Source organism: Myotis brandtii, unplaced genomic scaffold (assembly GCF_000412655.1).
Source record: "Myotis brandtii unplaced genomic scaffold, ASM41265v1 scaffold260, whole genome shotgun sequence".
Taxonomy (NCBI): domain Eukaryota; kingdom Metazoa; phylum Chordata; class Mammalia; order Chiroptera; family Vespertilionidae; genus Myotis; species Myotis brandtii.
This window is the reverse complement of record NW_005359881.1, coordinates 1181198-1201135: the sequence shown is the minus strand read 5'-3', so window position 1 is coordinate 1201135 and position 19938 is coordinate 1181198. Positions and strand designations below refer to the sequence as shown.

Below are 19938 nucleotides of genomic sequence, written 5' to 3'. Positions count from 1 at the left end.
AAACTTACTCCTTTCATCTGAAATACTGAATGGGCTCACACAGGGTTTTGTTTTGTTTTTTTTTCAGAGCTATCTGAGAACTAGATATCCACCTGGAATGGAACAGGCAAAATGACCTTGAAGACTTCAGCAACCCTTCCCAACAACTACTTACATTTATATAAAGTTTTGCACCTACTGTGTACATTACTGAAGAGTTTAAACAAATATCCCCTAAGACAATTTAACATAGTTGACCTTTTATTTTAAAAAATTACAGGGAATGATTTCCAGCATATCTTATATTATAAAAGTACTGCTTATATCAAACATTTTTTAATCACTATTAACTCCATTGAAGAGCTGCCTTTTTTTTTTTCTAAGGTACTAATTCCAATTGATGGGACACTTACCCTTAAAATAGAAAAGTTTCCATTATTTATTCAAATGTCAAAATTAAGATCATTGAGAAGTTTATTGCTTTATGGCTGGGCAAGATGCTACTAGCACATTTTAGGTAAATAATAATCTTTTTAGAAACTATGAGGTCATTCTGTTTAAAACTTTTAGGGTAACTCACAGAAAATAGATATTCAAATTACACTGGGGCTGGGCTATTTTAACACTTGTATGTGAAGCAGCTCTTTAAAGAAATAAGATGCACATATAGGCCTGATTTAATACACATAATTGAAATTAATAAAACCTGGAAGATCAATGTTGTTGCGCTATGTTTTGTTAGGATTTCTTTTTTTAATCACACATTTAGTAGTTCATTTGTGCTTAAACTATTCATATGCATGAGAAGCTTAAAGAAAAAAACACCTCTGTACATGATGATGAAAAGGAAGTAATAAATTTTTTTGAAATTGCACTGTTATTTAAGTCATGTTCCTAAAGCCAGACCTTCCTTTGCAGCTGGCAGAGTTTTCAGATCTAATTGGCGACCTGGGGAGGCCCCTCTGGTATGAGTGAAGTGAAGAAGCTGGTGATGAAAGCCCAAGCGGACGCCATGAGTCCAGGCCTGTGGAGTGCACTGCCGTCTTCACCCGCCTCTTCTCCATGCTCATCTTCAAGCCCATCATCCATGAGACGCTCCTTTCAAACAAAACAAGAAATATACTCCTAAGTGAGTAAGCAGCTAGCACGCACGGGTGCCAAAAGAGAGTTAAGTACTTCCCTAGAGAAGGAAGGAACGTGAGAGTAAGAAAATGGTACACAGCTGGTCATTAGAAATCTTTGTTAAATCCAAAATTGATAAATTCCTTGGTGTTTGAGTTCAAAGGGTAACTGCCAATTTAATATAATAAATTCTCACCATGTGCATAATTTTCTTTCTAGGCTATTTTAAGGAAGAAAAATATTAGTTCTTCCCACTTAATTCTAATTTGACTAAGTTCTTCCAGATGAAACCACACAGCTTATATGTTAACTTTTCTTCATGTGCTATTCCTCGAATATTTATGGAACACCCAAGACTGTTTTATCATGTTGCCTCATACAACGCTGAGGACACATCCACACTGAAAACATACAAAACCTCATGAGCATACCATTTCTTCAAGTTCTAGGTTGTCTGCATTCTGCCCATGATTGGCCTCAGCATTATTGTTGGGAGCCTGCTGCTCACCTCCTTCTTGCCGAAAAGGAAACCATCCAGCTTGGTGTCTGTTTGGTAAAATAAAGAAAAGAAAAGAAGTCACAACTGCTTTTATTTATAAAACTATGAAGCATTAGTGCCCTACAAGAGAAAAATGATTAGAACTATATTACATGAAAGGACCATATTGCCTACTTTAGGCTGAGAACTACCCCTCTCAAAGCAATGACAGCAAAACAGCAATCAATTTAAGGCAAAAAGTCTATCATGGGCTTAATTGCCTCTATGCTAGATATTAAGACATGTCCGGAGTCATAAAACCTTTTTGTTATTTTTTAAAATGAAATTCAACTAGATAATTTGCTTGCCTCTTGTGGCAAGGCAAAGTTAGTCTACTTATGAAGAAAAAAATCTGACCTGTACCTAAAGGACTTACTATTAGTAACTATAATTAAAAAGAACATACTTGTACAAGAATGAATCATATACTTCCACCAGTTCTAAATATTGTTAATAGCTGAACTAATATTTTTTATAATTGACAATAAAGGAAAAATTTGCTTCTAGACAATTCTGATAAATGTTCTCACTCAACATAACCTGGTCTGCTTCTGATGCCAGACCTACGAAACCCAACATTCTTATTTCCTCATCTGACATTCACGACAGACGACCATATGCCAGATTCTGTGCTGACCAGTTTGAAAAAGTCATTAAAAGGAACCACAGAAAGGTAATGAACATCACTCACAAATAAACCAGTAGCATGGCTCCCATGACCATGACAAAGCGACTGAAAGAGGAATAGAAGTACACAATGCTGAGGAGGATGGCGGCTCGTGAGAACGTATACATCCAGTCTAGCCAGTCTCGATTGAAGTCTTCTTCGTTTAGCACCGGGCCGCCCTGGGCATTCATCTGAACATTCTCATTCATGGGTCGATTTTCTCGGGCCACTAAGTTGGGAGCTGGTGGAGGTTCTTCTCCAGGAAGACGTGCCAAATTTAGAGGCTGTGAAGGCGCAGGCTGGGCAGGGGTGGCATCTGATGTGGCCTGAGCTGAAACTGCAGCTTGACTGGAAGAGTCACCAAAATAAACATTAAAAAGGGAAGAACTTGATCACACTATGTATTTTTTCAAAGCGTCCTGGGTAAGCCATATGTGTTTTTCATAAACCTGATATGGACTATCACTACCCCTGCCCCCATTTTTTAGGTAAGCACAAATTTCAGTGGAAAGTGGGACCAAGATTGTGGCAGGAGTAGCTCAGGGAAGGAGGCTCTCAGCCTGGTTTGGGGGGATGGAGGGGAGATAAGAACAGCCACGTGAATCACTCTTTTCTCCTTTGCACTAAATACTTTATAAGGTAACAACCAAATCTCTTTCCAATCTCTTCACTAATGGCCCCTTTTGTCACTCTACATAGTACCCCACCACCTTCCCCTCAGACCCAGGTTTTGAAGGATTTGTCTAAAAAATGTACATTAGTCATGACCCTGTGTCCACTGTCAGTGATAAATGATTTGTATTAGCATTTTAAGATATTACCCCTTCAACCCCAACCCTGACTTTTGGGAACTCTATCTGGGGACCACTGATAGAGGTCCTTTATTAACTTGTAAAGAATTGTGGTTCTAAAGTTTGCTTATAATTTAATTGCTGGAAAATCAGAAAAATTTTTCTATAATATGCTCCTAGTAAAATAATATATATAGAATTTAAATTATCCAGCCTAGGGGGAAAGTTGTAGAAGATGGTCATGAATTGATAAATGCTGAAATTGGGTGATGAACACAGTGTTCATTTTATATTCTATCTTTCTATATGTTGAAATTCTTCTACAATCAAAAGTTTAAAAATCAAGATAGCAAAATAAAATAAAATAGAAGTTTCCTAGGCTACAAAAGCCTATGTAAGCCTGTATTCTAAGATCTTGCATCTATACGGGTTTTTTTTGGTTCCAAAACACTTACTACACCTCATATTGATTCAGAAGTTGAGCATCTTGTCATATGTCTCCTGGCCATTTATATGTCCTCTTTGAAGAAGTGTCTATTCAGGTCCTTTGCCCATTTTTTAATTTGTTTGGGTTTTTTGGTGTTGAGTTTTATAAGTTCTTTATAAATTTTGGGTATTAACACTTTATCAAATGTACCAGCAAATACGTTCTCCCATTCAGTGGGCTATCTTTTCAATTTGTTGATGGTTTCCTTTGCTGTGCAAAAACTTTTTATTGTGATGTAATCCCATTTGTTTATTTTTATTTTGTTTCCCTTGCCCAAGGAGATACATCAAGAAAAAATATTATTATGAGAAATGTCTGAGATTTTACTGCCTGTTTTATTCTAGGGTTTTTATGGTTTTGAGACTAACATTTAAGTTTTTAATCATTTTTTAATTTATTCTTGTGTGTGGTATAGGATGATCTAGTTTCATTTTTTGCACGTATCTGTCCAATTTTCCCAACACAATTTATTGAATAGACTATCTTTATCCCACTGTGTTTTTGCCTCCTCTGTCAAATATTACTTGACTATAAAGGTATGGATTTATTTCTCTATTCTATTCCATTGATCTGTATATCTGTTTTTATGCCAGTACCATGCTGTTTTGGTTACTATGATCCTCTAGTATAATTTGATATCTTCAATTTTGTTCTTTCTCCAGACTGCTTAGACTATTTGGGGTCTTTTGTGGTTCCATGTAGATTTTTGGAATATTTCTTCTAGTTCTATGAAATACGCCATTGGTATCTTGATAGAAACTGCATTGAATCTTTAGATTGCTTTGGGTAGCATGGACATTTAAATGATGTTAATTCTTCCTATCCATGAACATGGTATACTAGAGGCCCAGTGCATGGATTCGTGCATTGGTGGGGGGCATGGCCTGCAGGGATCGGCCTGCTGGGGGGGCGCCGCTCATCCCGATCAGCCGAGTGGCACTCCCACTGTGGGAGCACACTGACCACCAGGGGACAGATCCTGTGTTGAGCGTCTGCCCCCAGTGGTCAGTGCATGTCATAGCATCTGGTCAACCGGTCGTTCTGCCGTTTGGTCACTGGGCTTTTATATATATAGAGGCTTCCACTTGCTTGTATTTTCTTCAATTTCTTTCTTCAGTGTCTTGTAATTTTCTGAGTTCAGGTCTTTTACATCCTTGGTTAAATTTATTCCTAGGTATTTTATTCCTTTTTGAAACAATTGTGAATGGGACAGTTTCCTTAGTTTCCCTTACTGATAGTTCACTATTGGTGTATAAAAATGCAACTGAGCCCTAGCTGGTTTGGCTCAATGGATAGAGTGTCAGCCTGCGGACTAAAGGGTCCCAGGTTCGATTCCGGCCAATGGCATATGCCTGGGTTGCGGGCTTGATCCCCAGTAGGGGGCATGAAGGAGGCAGCCAATCAATGATTCTCTCTCATCATTGATGTTTCTATCTCTCTCTCTCTCTCTCTCTCTAAAATCAATAAAATATATTTTAAAAATAATAGTAATAAAAATAAAATAAATAAATTAAAATGCAACTGATTTCTGGATATTTATTTTGTATCCTACTATTTTACTGAATTCATTTATCAGTTCTAGTAGAATAAATCCAACTTCATCATTATTTTTAATGTGTTGCTGGATTCGGTTTGCTAATATTTTCTTGGAGGATTTTAGCATCTATGTTCATCAGGGATATAGCCATTTGATTTTTTTAATAAGTATCTGCTGAGATGTTTGTGAACTCCTTATAATAATTTTAAAAGTTAATGTAATACATCAGTAAATGTAATCCCAAATCAAGTTACTTAGGATAAAAGCAGAAAATAAAGTAAATAACACAGTGAGTTAAGATACTGAAATTCACTTACTATTGCATATAATACTGATGAGCATACATCTGCTGCCACCACAGCACCTGCAATGGGCTGAACGCGGGGTACACTGGGAATTCGGCTGGAACGGCTTGTCCGGGAAGCTGGTTGTCTACATTTCTGCCATAAGGAGATAGAGAAATATCTTTGAATGCTCTGGAATGGAAAGCATTTCTCTAAATTTTCATTTCTGAACTACAAGTCATCCTACTGAATCAGAACCTGCATCTACACAAGATCCCCAGGTGATTAGCACAAACATTAAAAACTAAAAAATACAGCCCTAGATGATTCTGATACATGAGCAGCTTTCAACAGCACTGCTCTACTTCACCTTCTAATTCTCAAAATATGCACTCAGGTAATGGAATAAACTTCAAATGCACTCTGATTACTGCAGAGGGCTACCATGAAAGTCAGGAGAAACAGATTTTGAAGAGGCCCACGGCTACCAGGAATTCACTCACCCTTGCATTACGTATGGGAACTGATGACTCTGTGCGGGGTCGGTCTGTGCTTGGGGAAGGGAACGCTGCCTCAGTCCTTCTGAGGAAGAACTGACAGCTAACGGCAAGGTTTCTTGACTGGATGATGGAGTTCTTGATCCTGACTGATCTGAACTCTACAAACAGAAATGTAACTATTTTTTCAGGAAGATTTAATTCATTGCAATCATGAGGTTATAGACACAGTGCTAAAAACGTATTGATGAAATCCCTCTGCAAACAGTGAATTTTAGGAATTTACTCATTTGAATCTTGTGTCCAGCATAGTAAGAAGATACTTTAATTCTGATGAGACTAAAGAGTTCAGAAAAATCAAAGTTCCTTAATTACACAACAGTTCAATTATCAACTAGAAAAGGCTAAGTAGTGAAGTAATTGTATACAAAAAGAGCATACAAAATTGTGAGGATTCAATTACATGAAAAGTTCTTTTCATGATGCCTAAAACATAGAAAGTGCTCAATAATGGTACCAATTACTTTGCCATTTCCTATGCGCCAGGTACTGTATAACGTGCTCTTAGTAACACACTGTTTTAAAATTATGAGGAACATGCTAGAAATCAGAAGATCTAGAATCTGGTATTATCTCTGACATTAGCAAGGAACATGACCTTAAAATTTCACTTAACCTCTGAGTCTCAGCTTCCCTACAAAAAATAAGATTGAACTAAATTTTCAAGATTCCTTTCAGTTCTAAACTTCTGTTAGTTTAAAGATAGCAAAATATTGTTTTTAAAAATATGAACAAGGTATCAATCAGGATTTTAAAATTCTCATGTTTCAATGATGTCAGTAACTCACCAGACTCAACAGCCTTAAACAATATAACGCCTTGAAGACCGCCCATTTATTAGTATTTGAAAATAATTTATCATGTCCTATGTAAATATGAAATGCAATTATATTTTATATAAATTATAGCTCTTCCATTTAAAATACCTGGGTACAATATAATCTGAACATCCTTCCAGGTTTGCTAACGCTGTATTTTAGCTGCACTGCCTTCCTATCGACAGGATGTCTTTTTAGCATATGTACCCGTCCTACGTCCTGCCATGTAAAAGGTCCCAAGAACACTGGTCTTTTGCAAAACTAACACAAGCTTTCTTTAAGATGTTATTCCACACAAAATAGATACCAAATAACTCACTAGGGACTCTGATTCTTAGGGACGTTACTCAGAAAGGCTTCTTTTTTGACAAGATTTCTCATTAAATGAACCATAACAAGGTGGTTAATTAAAAGTTAATAGAAGAAAGGCCTAGCCATTTGGCAGCCCAGCCTTATTTCTTTAGAACTCAGGACTTCTGACCTTATTAGATAATTCTCTCATGATTAGATTTTTAAAACATTTTCAAATCCTACTGAAATTTCTTAGTCATAAAACATTAAGGGGAATTCAACTTAATTTTCCTTTGACACATTTCAGATTTTCATACTACACACCTTGAAAACTGAACATATATATACTAATGACAGGAAATCATGGCTGAGCAACCACTGGACAAGTCAAAGGATTCTAAAACTAAACTAAACAAAAACTAAACCAACACAACTGTGCCCAAAGACTACGTACAGAACTTCGTGCCACTGCCAATGACTGTCCCTTCTGGTCCAAGGTGGGAAACAGATCCAGGCCCTTGGGTTTATTGACAAAACATATTTCAGTTTAATATAAGCTAAATTCCCACAACTAGTACTACAGAATACTTACCATTGAGGACATATAATTAAATACAGCAACTAGAGGATCTAGATCTTAAAGAAGCATTTAACTAGCATCTACTGGAAGATCTTTCATCTAGTTATCATCTGCCACTCATCCCCTTCCTTAGAGTTTCGGCTCAATTCTTGACAAGAAGGAAAGTATACTTAGCAGTATAATAGCCTCTGCCCAGGAAGTTTAAAGCAAGCTTCCACTCATCCAATCCTTTCCTCTCACCTTCAAAGCTTTTATGGGAAACCAAAAATAATTTAAGGTAAAAGGATTTGGGACAGTGTCTTTCGTACTTGTAGAGAATGCCTAAGTTGAAAAGTTTAAGAAAAATTTCCTGAACAATTTTAGGTAAATGAAAAACTAAGGTAGGAGAAATGAATACCCAAGTCTGAAAGAGCTGAGTAGGTTAAGTAATTTTTCCTCCTGCAGTTGGAATGTATGCCCAAATCTAGTCATTTTTTAAAAAGTAAAATTCTTGCCCCAGACAGTATGGCTCAGTAGGTTGGGCATCATCCTTTGCACCGAAAAATTGCTGGTTCAATTCCCCGTCAGGCATATGCCCGGGCTGCAGCTTGACCCCCAGTGGGGGGTGTGCAGGAGATAATTGATCAATGTTTTGTTCTCACATAGATGTTTCTTTCTCTTTCTCTCCCTCTCTCTCCCCGCTTCCTCTTTCTCTAAAAATCAATAAAAATCTTTAAAAATGAAATAAAATTCTTGACCAAGCAATCTACTTCAAGAGGATTTAGCATATTTAAAACTGAAATAATGTAATCCACCTTGAATAAAATATACTATATTCAACACCTTATTTCTGAAATTTTACTGGCCTTGGAGTTTATATTATATAACATATCATAATTCTGTTTTCTTGGTATTTTAGTAATTAAACTCCTGACTATTACTGACCTGCATACAGGGGAACAGCCTTCAAGGGAAAACACTGTATAATGGACTTCTAAAAACAAAGTTTAAATGCCTAACTCAAAACACCATCTCACAATCCACAAGCTCCAACTGATCTGTTTTTTGTTTTTTTCACTTAATTTTTAGAGGCAAAAGAAATATAATGAGAAATCATCATTTACTCCTCCCAAACAACTCACAGAACTGTTGCTGGATGCCAACGCTTCGCGACCTTCTCTACTGCTGCTGGACTTGGGAGAACTGGGAGGAGTCCGTGAAGTACACACTAGATGGACCATATGATACTCATCTTGCTAAAAGTAAAGAAGGTTACATTGAAAGGGTAGTACTGGAAATGTACAGTCAAAATGTCAATAGCAGCTAAGCTGAAATACTTGACTCAAAACTTAAGTTCCTTTCTGGCATAGCCATTTATTAGTAAGAAATTGTTGTCATTTGAAAGTAAATTTACCATTTTAGAATTTGGAGCCCTTCTGAATTCTACTTTTTCTCCATGCCCGGAAAATGGTCTAAACACTCAGTAATTGCTATACGAAAAAATGATTACTTTGTATACAAAGGAGTCTTGAAGCAAAAAGTGCTGTAAAGCTGTGTCATGCAACCTATTATTTCAATATAAAAACATCTAGCACCTTAATGTCAGAACGGCAATAGTCGCTGAAGCTTAGCCCTGCAAACTTCGAGAAGCAAAAATATTTTCATTACTTAGACTTTGCAACTATAATAAAGAAACTCAAATAATTTCACCATAATCTCATTTGCCTTAATTTTAGCAAGGTGATGTATAGGTGTGTTGTTGTTTTTTTAAGTCAAAAACTGGTTTTATCTATAATACTTATATTTAAATAAAAGCATGTGTTTGAACTATATTCTATAAAATTTCATGTGTTCCCATAAACCTGTAACTATGAAGAAAAAAATTCTAGAAATGATTAGGAATGACATTTTAGCTTAGCAATTACATGAGTAGATTTATACTTAGGCATGAAGCAAGCAAATGAGACGGAGAAAGGAAAGAGAATAAAGAAGGGCAGAGAAGCACACAGGATAGCTCAGCAACTCATAAAAACAAAAGAAAAAATGAAGTATGATAAAGGAAAGGGGCAGGAAGACAAGGAAGATGCCCAGTTGTGAGAAAGAGAAACAAAGCTACTGGAAACTAAGAATTTACCCACTGCCAACCCTAAATCTAGAATTGTGCTGAATTCTGAGGTGAAGCCCAGAAAGGTAAGAGTCAGCCCCTCCCCTAAAGAGGCTCACGACACTGTTAAAAGATCAGAGCATTAGAGCACAATTAGAGAACTATACGAAACAGTCTTCTGCACAGATGGAGGAGCACAAACTACCAGCTCTAGGAGTTTAAAGAAAGAAGTTAATGGGGGTTGCTAGTAGAATGCTAAGAGGAGGAACTTGCAGAGATAGTCTGACATGAGATGTGCCCAGTAAGGTAGACAGAAGGCACTCCTGATTTACAATATCCCCCGGAGCTTCAGAACACAGAGCATTAAAAAGCATCAAGTATAAGATATTTACCCTTAGAAACCTAGTTTCAAAGGCCATACTAATCAAATTAACTATAGCATTTGTTCACCTTTTGGCAATGTTCCTGTAAAACATTTTATAACTAAGTAGGTAAAGCTAATGGCAGCATTTAATTGAAAGAAGTGGTTCACTGACTTTAACAAAAACAGTTCAAAGATCTATTCATAATGTAAACATATTATTCAAAATGTTTTATATAAGAGGCCAACAGTCCTTCGACTGAAACATTTTTATTTTAAGTCTTCTGGTCAGAAACCATTTCTGGCAGCAAGAACCTTTTTAAAAAACAGTCCAGTGCAAACTAGCTATCTTTGGGTTAAAATAATAAAATAAATATCTACTTTGAAGAGTGCACAGCAGCAATGTTTTTAAGCATAAAAACATGGAGAAAACGGACAGGTGTGGCACTGAGGATTTTTAGGGCAGTGACACTATTCTGCACGAGACTATAATGGTGAATACATGTCATTATACATTTGTCCAAACCCACAGAATGTACACCAAGAGGGAACCCTAATGTAAACCACAGGCTTTGGGTGATAATGATGTGTCAATAATGTAGGTTCATCAATTGTAACCAATGTTCCACTCTAATATGGAATGTTGTTGTGGGGGAGCCTGTGCATGGGGGGGCGGGGGGAGGAAATAAAAGTGAAATCTCTGTACTTGCCACTCAATTTTGCTATGAACCTAAAACTGTCTTAAAAAAATAGTCTATTAAAAAGAAAGAGAGAAAACCTGCTGCAAATTCCACTATTTTTGAGAGAGAAAGAAGTTATTAAACCACCTTGGCAAACTGAAACTACATAGTTAAAATGAAAATGACAGCAAGAAGTCACACTGGCAGAGTGAAAACGTCAACTATCTGAACAGGAGGAATATGCTGGTATAAAGATGTCTTAGTTTCCCTGATGATCATAAACAAAAGGAGAGGATGCAGATTTCCTAAATCGGTCCAGACAACATTAAGAGTTAAGTCAAAGATCTAAGGCAAAATATCAAAGCTATATATTCACAACCAAAATGTAGCATCACAAATGCAGAAAAGTTATAAAAGTATAAATTCCACAAATAATCATGAGTTAAAAGTTTCCATTAAAAAAAAACCACACAGTATTCCAGCTGATGATCAAAAAGCTACACTGAAATATATTTTAGCTCTAAGCACCAGCCTTCAAGGTTGCTAACTGATGGACCAATTGGGCTTCCTTCTATTTCTTGCCCTGAAATTAAACTCCTAACCCAAGCAACTTGTATTAAAATGTCATAGAGTTTGGTCAAAGGGGATAGAGGAGAGGAGACTGTCCTCAGTGAAAATCCTGCACCACTCCTTGAACTCTCCACTCCTGCACTACTGGTACGTTGATATAGAGTTTTCCTACACAAAATGCCAATCACCTGAACACAATATGTAATCCTAGTTAGCTATCAGATAGATATACAAAACTGCTACCTAAACTAACTGGAATCTATTATTATGTTTTTTACTTTCTAGCTCATGTTTACATGTTATGCTACCCAAAGGGTTGATTTTAAGTATCTGAAAACTGAACTGGTTGCATATTGATAAAATTTCAGAACTCTCCGCTCACACTCTGACTGTGTCTGGTATCGAGTAGTGGTAGAAATCTGCTTACTTTTCTGAGAATGTCTTTCAGCTGCAGATGATCGGGAAGCAGTCTGCCCGAATACACCAATCTCTGATCCTTCGTCAACTAAGAAATGGGACAAAGAAAATAATTCAACTTTTCTAATTATACAAAATAAAGGTTGGGAATAACATGCCTAAATATGGGCAAAGTAAACTCCCTTTAGGCACAAATAAGCAGAAAACTGACATATTTTAAGAATTTTGTTTTTCCAAATTCCACTTAAGACATTAAGAGCTCAGCAAATGGTAGCATATTTATTATAGATATAATACAGATAATTACCAAATTTCCAAATGACATTAACAAACAAAATTTGCCATTAGCAAACTTACTTATATGCTTTATCCTACTATATACAATCTCAAAATAAGAATAACAATATTGGATGAAGTTTACCATGTCTTGTGGCTTTCTTCTGTCCTTACATATATCCCACTAGAAATACATAGTTGAAATATTGTTTCAAAGTTACTTGGGATAATTCCTCTTGTAATTATGTCACCATCCTGACATTAAGTTACTAAATTATTGTGTTGCCATTTAAGGATTACTTTTTTCTACTGAATTTTTTCAATTATATGGCAACAGAGTAAAAATTATAGAATGAGATATGTTCAGAGAGGTTTAGTTTCTGTCCCTGTTCCCTCCCTACCTAATTTTTTAAAGTATGCTTTTATTTACTTCAGAGAGAGGAAGGGAAAAGGGGAGAGAGATAGAACATCAACTTTGAATTTCCCTTCCACCATTTCTTTTTAACAACACAACAAATCTGAATATAAACAAGTATCTCCCTTCTTTTCTCACATAAAAGCTAGTATACTCTACCTAATATTTTGTGCCTTGTCCTCCCACTTAATATAACCTGGAGATTATGCCTCAGCAATATTAGGATGTCTTCCCCATTCGTCTTGGCAGTTCACAATGCTCCATTATATAGAAATGCTACCATTTACTAATGGGTATTTGAGTAGTTCCAGGCTTTTGTTATTACTCACAGTGTCCTTCTTTCATACTATTCTATTTATTTCTGTACTCCCTCAGAGTATCCTGCAACATGGAGATCCCTAGTGGTCTTAATAAAAGCAATCTTGGTGGACAATAGGGTAAAAACTTATTTGGGATGGATATGAGAGAAAAGGAGAGGAGTACAGTTAGAAACATCTTTTAAAAGTGTAAATCAACCCTGTCACTCGGCTGGATTCCCACCACACTGGGTGTAAATCTAATGCCTTACCATCGCCAGACAGTCCCAGCAGATCTGGTTTCTGTCTCTCTCCAATCTCCTCTGATGGTATTCTTTCCTCCTCACTCACTAGCCAAACTGGCGTTCACTTAGCTCTCCAATAAGCTAAGCTCCTTCCTGACTCAGACACCCTACCTGCATATCCTTCCCCAGCGCTGGCATGGCCATCTAAATTACCAAGCTGGAAACATCCTGATGGTGGTCCGAACAGGCAGAGAGAGAACTACACCACTCTAATACACAGCTGCTTAACCAGCTGACCCCAAAACTCTGCCACCCACTCAGCAGACACTGCTAAAAAACCAAGGTGAGGAAAGCTCGCCGGCTAGTCAAAAATGCAAAGATAAATCCTAAATTGGGGAAAGACTTTTCTCTTTCTAAAAGAGTTACATATTATTATCTAAAGTGTCTGACTTCTCAACATTTAATCAGACATCAAAAACAGATAAAGTACTATATGCATCCCTAATGGATTTTAAATATTCACAAGAGTTTGGTAGTTGACTTTTACAAAGCCAGCAATACTTTACATTTCTAGAAGTCACCTAGTTGGTATCAAAAGTTTAAATTTTTTATGTGAAGAACTAAAAGAGTCTCTCATAATTATGCATGGCTTTAAGAAAGCATGCCCTTAGTATATCCAACTTCAAAATAATCAAATAGCTCAGTAAAAGCAATCTACAACTTATATGTTAGTTCAAAGAACGATGACCAGAGTCCTCTGAGAGTAGTAACTGTTAACATTTCAGTACTTGCATACAGCTGTCACAAGGGTCAAATAGCTTTGAAGAGCTGGTTCCCAAGACATGCACAAAACATCATTTCTGTGGGAAGGGAGTGCTGCGGATCTGTACTGGAACATATCTCCCACTCCCACTAGATCCAGCCCACCTAAAGCCCCAGGAAATTCACAAACACTATAAATGGAAGCATAGTTTACCCAAAGTGTCTCTAAACCTTATCTCCTTGCAACAACTGTAAGCAACACCAGCACACAGAGCTTACAGAAGAATTTCCTCTAGAACTCCACAGGGACATTCCCTGCTTAGCTGTTTCCACTCACAGGCCATGCACAAATCAGGTATAGATACAGCAGGGACTGCCAAAGTACATGCCTGCTATGGTTCACACGAACAAGCAGGAATGTGAGAAGATAGGGCAAAGCAATGTGCTTTGAGGTCTTAAGAGAGTATATCCCCATCTTCCCCATCATTTATCAAAATCAGCAGAAGTAACCATACACTAAGTTGAGATACATTAGAAGAGTATTAAGGTTATGCAACCCATTCACCTGTAGCCATTAAATGACAAACCATCTAAACACATAGACCTCTTTTTATAGTTCTTTTAATTTGAAAGCATACAACTGAGATGGCCAAGTCCCTAAAATTCAAATTCTACTACATAGAATTCTATGAACTTGGGGAAAAAAAAAAGAGCTAATAATAAAACTTAACATCATAAGGTATCTGTAAGGAATAAATGTGATAAAACAGATAAAGTGCTCAGCAGAATATCTGGTACACACGGTAACCACTTAGTAAATGGCAGTTAATATAGTTAAATAGTAGTTAACTATTATTTAGTTATACAACTATAATAGTTAAATAAAAGCATTTGAGACCATCAAATGAGTATGTACTGCCCTGGCCGGTGTAGCTTAGTTGGTTGGGCATTGTCCCCTGCACCAAAACATTGCAGTTCGATTCCAGTCAGGGCACATGCCCAGGTTTTGGGCTTGATCCCCAGTAGGGGCTTGCAGGAGGCAGCCAATCACTGTTCCACTCTCACACTGACGTTTCTCTCTTCCCCCTCCCTTCCTCTCTCTCTAAAAATCAATAAAAAAAATCTTTCTTTTTTTTTTAAATAAAACCTTTTAAAAATTAGTATGCATTTATTATGTAAAGGAGAGAAACATAAACTGAAGTTCTGGAAAAATCCTATTTTAAAAAGCACTGATGCATGATTAAACAAACTTGTACAGTGGGGCCGTGACTTACGAGTGTCCTGACTAACAGGTTTTTTGAGATACCAGCTGTCTCTCAGCCGATTTTTTGCATTGAGTTGATAGAGTAATTTGAGTTAACGAGCTCCTTAACAAGCTCCTTAACGAGCTCGGTCTCGGAACGAATTAAACTTGTAAGTCAAGGCTCCACAGTACTGTTATTTTCCCATAAAGACATTAGGAAAAGGCTACAAAGGAGTTACATAAAACAAATTTTAACCCACATTCATTCAAAACTTTTAACTTTTCATCAGCCTTCACACTCAATTTAATAAAGTTTTAAAAATGTTAACTATACTATGTGACATGAAACCCTCTTAAACCTATGAGCTAAAATTTTATGATAATTGTCTTATAATTTTGTTTTAAATGTGCATGGATTACAGCCCCTTTGAATCAGTTCAGAGGTGGTTAAGCAGATAAGATTTTTAAATGACCTGCCTAAATAAGATAATGGGGAATTACAAAATTAAAAGAGGTAACCTCAAATTATATTACACAAGCTATTTTCACTGATAATGAAAGTCAGATGTCCATCTCAACTGTAGGCAATTTGGTTCTGAAATAGAACTTACACAGCTGGTTCTATTCCTGTTGTCTTTATTTCTAACAGAATCTCAGAGTGAAGGAACAATTTGAAAAACAGCACAAACCTCCCTAGCTGAGCAGGAGAGCTGGAAGGCCTAAGAAAGAAATTGACTGCTTTAACAGTCTGAAGCACCAAGACACAGGAAATCTACCCTGTACTGAGGGACATGTTCGATAGGCATTCAACCTCAACACTGAAAAGTGGAAAGCCAGGCATACAAGCTCCAGGAAGTTTTGCATTCAAAACTGAATTCACTGTGAGTCAGGTCCATCTTAGTAATTATGTACGTATGAGAAGAGTAAAAGAATGAGAGAGATAACGAGAAAGGTGCCTAATGGATTTAGAGATTCTTATTTTTCAAGTTTTCTCCAGGACAGTGCATTCTACTGGATAACATGGAGTTCAACCATTTTGATATTTACATCTATAAGCTACATAAAAGTCTGAAACTACTCAAGTAAAAGGGGCCTTCTCCACAGGCAGCTTCACCCCTTAGTAGCTATTACCAAAATTTCAGGATCTCAAAATCTAAAGTCCTGAAGCGATGACAAATGTCTTATTAGAATAATATCTACATACACTATCAACATGAATTGGTACACTTCCCAGTTCTAAACCAATAATCAATACCATTCAAAGTTAAGCAAAACTCCAAAGAGCTCAATTCCATATCTGAGGTTGTTAATAATGACTTTGTAACATTTGCATAAATATGGCTACTGCCTTACTTCCTACCAGGAAAACACCTTCCCCTGTGTAGCCCATTATGGATCCATAATCTTTTTTACATAGTACTATCACACTAAGTAATCCTATATAATAAAAGGGTAATATGCAAATCAACCAAACAGCGGAATGACAGGTCCCTATGACACACACTGACCACCAGGGAGCAGACGCTTAATGCAGGAGCTGACCAGCCCCCTGGGGGTCAGTGCGCTCCCACAGGGGGAGCGCTGCTCAGCCACAAGACGGGCTGACAGCTGGCAAGCACAGCGGTGGTGGTGGGAGCCTCTCCCGCCTCTGGGGCAGCGCTAAGGATGTCCAACTGTGGCTTAGGATGTCAGTGGGACATCCCCTGAGGGCTCCCGGACTGCTAAAGGGTGCAGGCCAGGCTGAGGGGGACCCCACTGAAGTGCACGAATGTTGTGCACTGGGTCTCTAGTAAAGTATATAAAGTACTTAGATCAGTGCAACATGAGCTCTGAGAGAACAGGCTTTTAAAAAGCTTTCATCTTGTATGCTTAAAACTGTTACCAACCCTAAGAAAAATGTCCCTGTGAACGAACCTCTTCTTAAAACAGCTATACCTGGACCCTGGACCCGAGTTGACTGTTCCTTCCCTGTGCTTCTGCCACACTCAGTACACCCCTTTCTGTAACACCATTTCCATAATATTAGTTATTTTCTTTCATCTCTGTATCCCCCCACTAGACCTCAGCTTCATAAGAGCAAGGGACTCTTACCATGCCTTTCATGCTTGGCATACAGACATTCAAACGCCACATCAATAAAATCCAAATTAAAGTCAATAAATGAAGCCCAAGAAAGTGTGCTTGGGTGGGGGTAGTTTATCTGTTGCGAGTTTATTGAATTTAAAATATCCATGTGGAGATTATCTATGATTAAGTCAAGTCAATATCTGTTAAAACTAGAATTTTAAGATTTTTACACACTGTTGCTGAATCCCATTAATAGCATGTAGACACATGACCTATCTCTGTAGAGATCCTAAGAGGAACAACTTCAAGTATCCATTCTTCTCCCTCCATCAGCTTCCATTTATTTTCCTATAGGCCACCGCCCACAGGGACCAAGGCCTTCCACCTACCGGTGAACCATCACACCCAGCAAAGAGCAGCGCTGACCAGAGCCGTCAACTCTTCTACCTCTTACTGGGGGACAAGTGCTTCTACAAGGCACTGGAACCCCACTCTGCTGCCAAGCCCACCCACCCCAGCAGGCAGATGTGCACAGAACCAGGCATAAAAATGACCTCTGTTAAACACCAAAGAGAACTTGAGACACTTACACACAGAATCAATGTTAAGTAATCACTGTGGGTGGTCCTAAGAACCTAAACTTCCTGTGTAATGTATTAAGTTGTCATGTAACATTGCTTATGTTGCAAAATGTTCTCTGTTCTAATTAACAGCCTGACAAAGAAAACTTTTGGAACTCCACTTCCCTAGACTGAGGACTACCTATGGCTTTGGGGTATTATTTAACAGTTGGTTTGTTTAACAACGGTGAAACTTCAAATTCTCATGTGATAACTAAGTTAGACTGTAAGCCTGTCAAGTCCAATCACCATACCAAGTTTTCAGTGAAGTTCTATGAAAATAAACACATGCGACTCCCCCAAGGCCCACCCACTCTCATTAACCTAGAAATAACCTTCAGATAATGCAATTCAGTTGGAGAAGACTTGCTGGAGGAGGAAAAATGTCAGGTTTGCCACAAAACTAGGTAGTCAGGCAATTACTAGGTTGCATATTATGCTACAGCCTGCGAGAGTCTCCAGTGTGTCCAGGCAGCAGGCAGATAAGGAGGGCGGGGTGTGAAGAAGTTTGTAACTGCTCTGTCTCCAGCAGCTGACCCACCCAGGTGAGCGCTGGGAGGGTGCAGGTAAGGCCGACCGGCTTTCACATTCCTCACTTAGAGTCTTCACAAAAGAGAAAGTTTTAGAAAAGCAAGAACTCTTGGTCTATCAGAGTGCAAACCGAGTTCCTTTTGACTTGGTTTAATCATAAATATAAAGAACCTCACTTAAGTACATACTTGAGAGTATGTACTGGGACGTGTATTACTTAGGAACGGTATTCCGACTATGTTATGAACAGTACTATGGAAATCTATGACTTTAAATTCTGACTGTTCTGAAAAGCTATTTTCTACTTCGAAATGGTGCAAAAACGAATCACATGCAATAGGAAATCTTTTGTAAAGCCTACATTTTTAAAACAAATTGTTACCCCTTGTGTAAACTTTAACTTTAAAACAAAAGATTTGAATAAATGAGAGTTCCAGCTAGTTTGTTCCAAGTCCTTAAATACCTCTGGGTTTTTATTTCCTGTACTAAAAATATTTGTATCACAAGGTGCTGACAAACACAGCTAATGCCAACTGAGAAATGTTTTTCTAAACCTCCTATTCTTGCAATAACCGCAGGATTTCTGTAATTATTTCAGAAATCTAAAACTACACTTAATACAATAACACCAAAACAGTTCTAATTCATCAACATCTGGATGTGGATCACATGCCTTCTTTACTTATCAAGACTTAATTACCAACTATGTCCTTTCAAACCTACCTTTGGGGACAGATGGAGCTGTACTCTGTATTTTATTTATTATCTTTGCAATATCCAGATATGATTCAGAATGGAAAACACTGCCACACTGATTTACAAGTGGCCATATGAAGGGAATAAAAAAATGCACCAAATGGTGGAGGGGGTGGAAGAATTGTTCCCTTCAAATCAGTGAAATGTCTGTGTCCTGGTACAGCAGAAAAATGAGGGAGGTAGGGAGGGGCAGAGGAATGTGAGTCTAAAACTCATACTTCTTTGCTTCTTAGAAGATATATACTAGTCTTGAACATGTATCTTTTACAGGGGTACATACTTATTTCCAAGAAAAGAAACATTTGCTCTTCAACATGGTGAGCAACTTTCTGGGCCAGTGTTGAAAGTAAAGAGGAATTTTAGTCTAATAAGCAATAGCAGCTTTAACATGAATTGTAGTGCTTCTTTTTTTTAAGAATGCATCTGTCATCCCATATTAGGTTGATGACTTTTAGTCCAAGGAAAATGGTCTTTTTTTATGCCTGCCTGCAATTCCTATGTCCCTTGATATTTCTGTAAACGCTTACTAATTAACTGAACCTCATCAGGAAGATACTGATGATGGCTCGGACACTCAAGAGACGCACACGACTTCTGGGGGGGGGGGAGCCCAGGGCACGCGGCTGTGGCCGGGCGGGGGCCCAGCTGTCAGACACTTACTGGTTTGCTAGGGTACACGTTAGAGAGATGCATTTTTAGTTTCCCCACGGTCCAGTTCAAGAAGCAGCTAATGGTCTGGTCACTGTATTTCTGATTCGGTGCTTTAATGACGAGGGTCACAGGAATCTCCATCCCGCTCTGGTCCATGGTGCCCCCCAGGCGGCGGAGTGCAGAGGGGCAGCAGGTAAGAGCCCGAAGGAGCCGGTGCGGCCGGGATGGGGACGAAGCTAGTGGGTCTTAATATTCCGGGTCCAAGTCAGTCACAAGTGCACCGGGCGATGCAAAGGCCATTGCCGGGACCAAGG

General features: G+C 38.0%; 1 protein-coding gene across 4 annotated transcripts; it reads right to left on the bottom strand.

Moving 5' to 3' along the window:
- Positions 1–222: 222 nt before the first annotated feature.
- On the bottom strand, positions 223–19938 carry HERPUD2 (HERPUD family member 2). Of its 4 annotated transcripts, XM_005868071.2 has the most exons (9): positions 19634–19932; positions 11773–11850; positions 8773–8886; positions 7526–7588; positions 5909–6063; positions 5439–5561; positions 2331–2654; positions 1533–1647; positions 223–1077 (listed from the first exon to the last, which is right to left on the bottom strand). In XM_005868071.2, the coding sequence occupies exons 1-9, from the start codon at positions 19778–19780 to the stop codon at positions 916–918; spliced, it is 1281 nt and encodes a 426-aa protein (XP_005868133.1). In that variant the 5' UTR covers positions 19781–19932; the 3' UTR covers positions 223–915. The 4 variants fall into 4 exon arrangements, with proteins under 4 accessions (XP_005868133.1, XP_005868134.1, XP_005868135.1 ...); XM_005868072.2 differs by lacking the exon at positions 7526–7588 and having other exon boundaries at positions 19634–19938; XM_005868073.2 differs by lacking the exon at positions 11773–11850.

Coding starts and splice junctions, on each gene's coding strand:
- HERPUD2 (XM_005868071.2), bottom strand. CDS start 19,780: ATGGACCAGAGCGGGATGGAGATTCCTGTGACCCTCGTCATTAAAGCA. Junction 8,887..11,772: donor TGAAAGACATTCTCAGAAAA/GTAAGCAGATTT, acceptor CTTTACTTTTAG/CAAGATGAGTATCATATGGT. Junction 2,655..5,438: donor CATCAGTATTATATGCAATA/GTAAGTGAATTT, acceptor TGACTCTTCCAG/TCAAGCTGCAGTTTCAGCTC.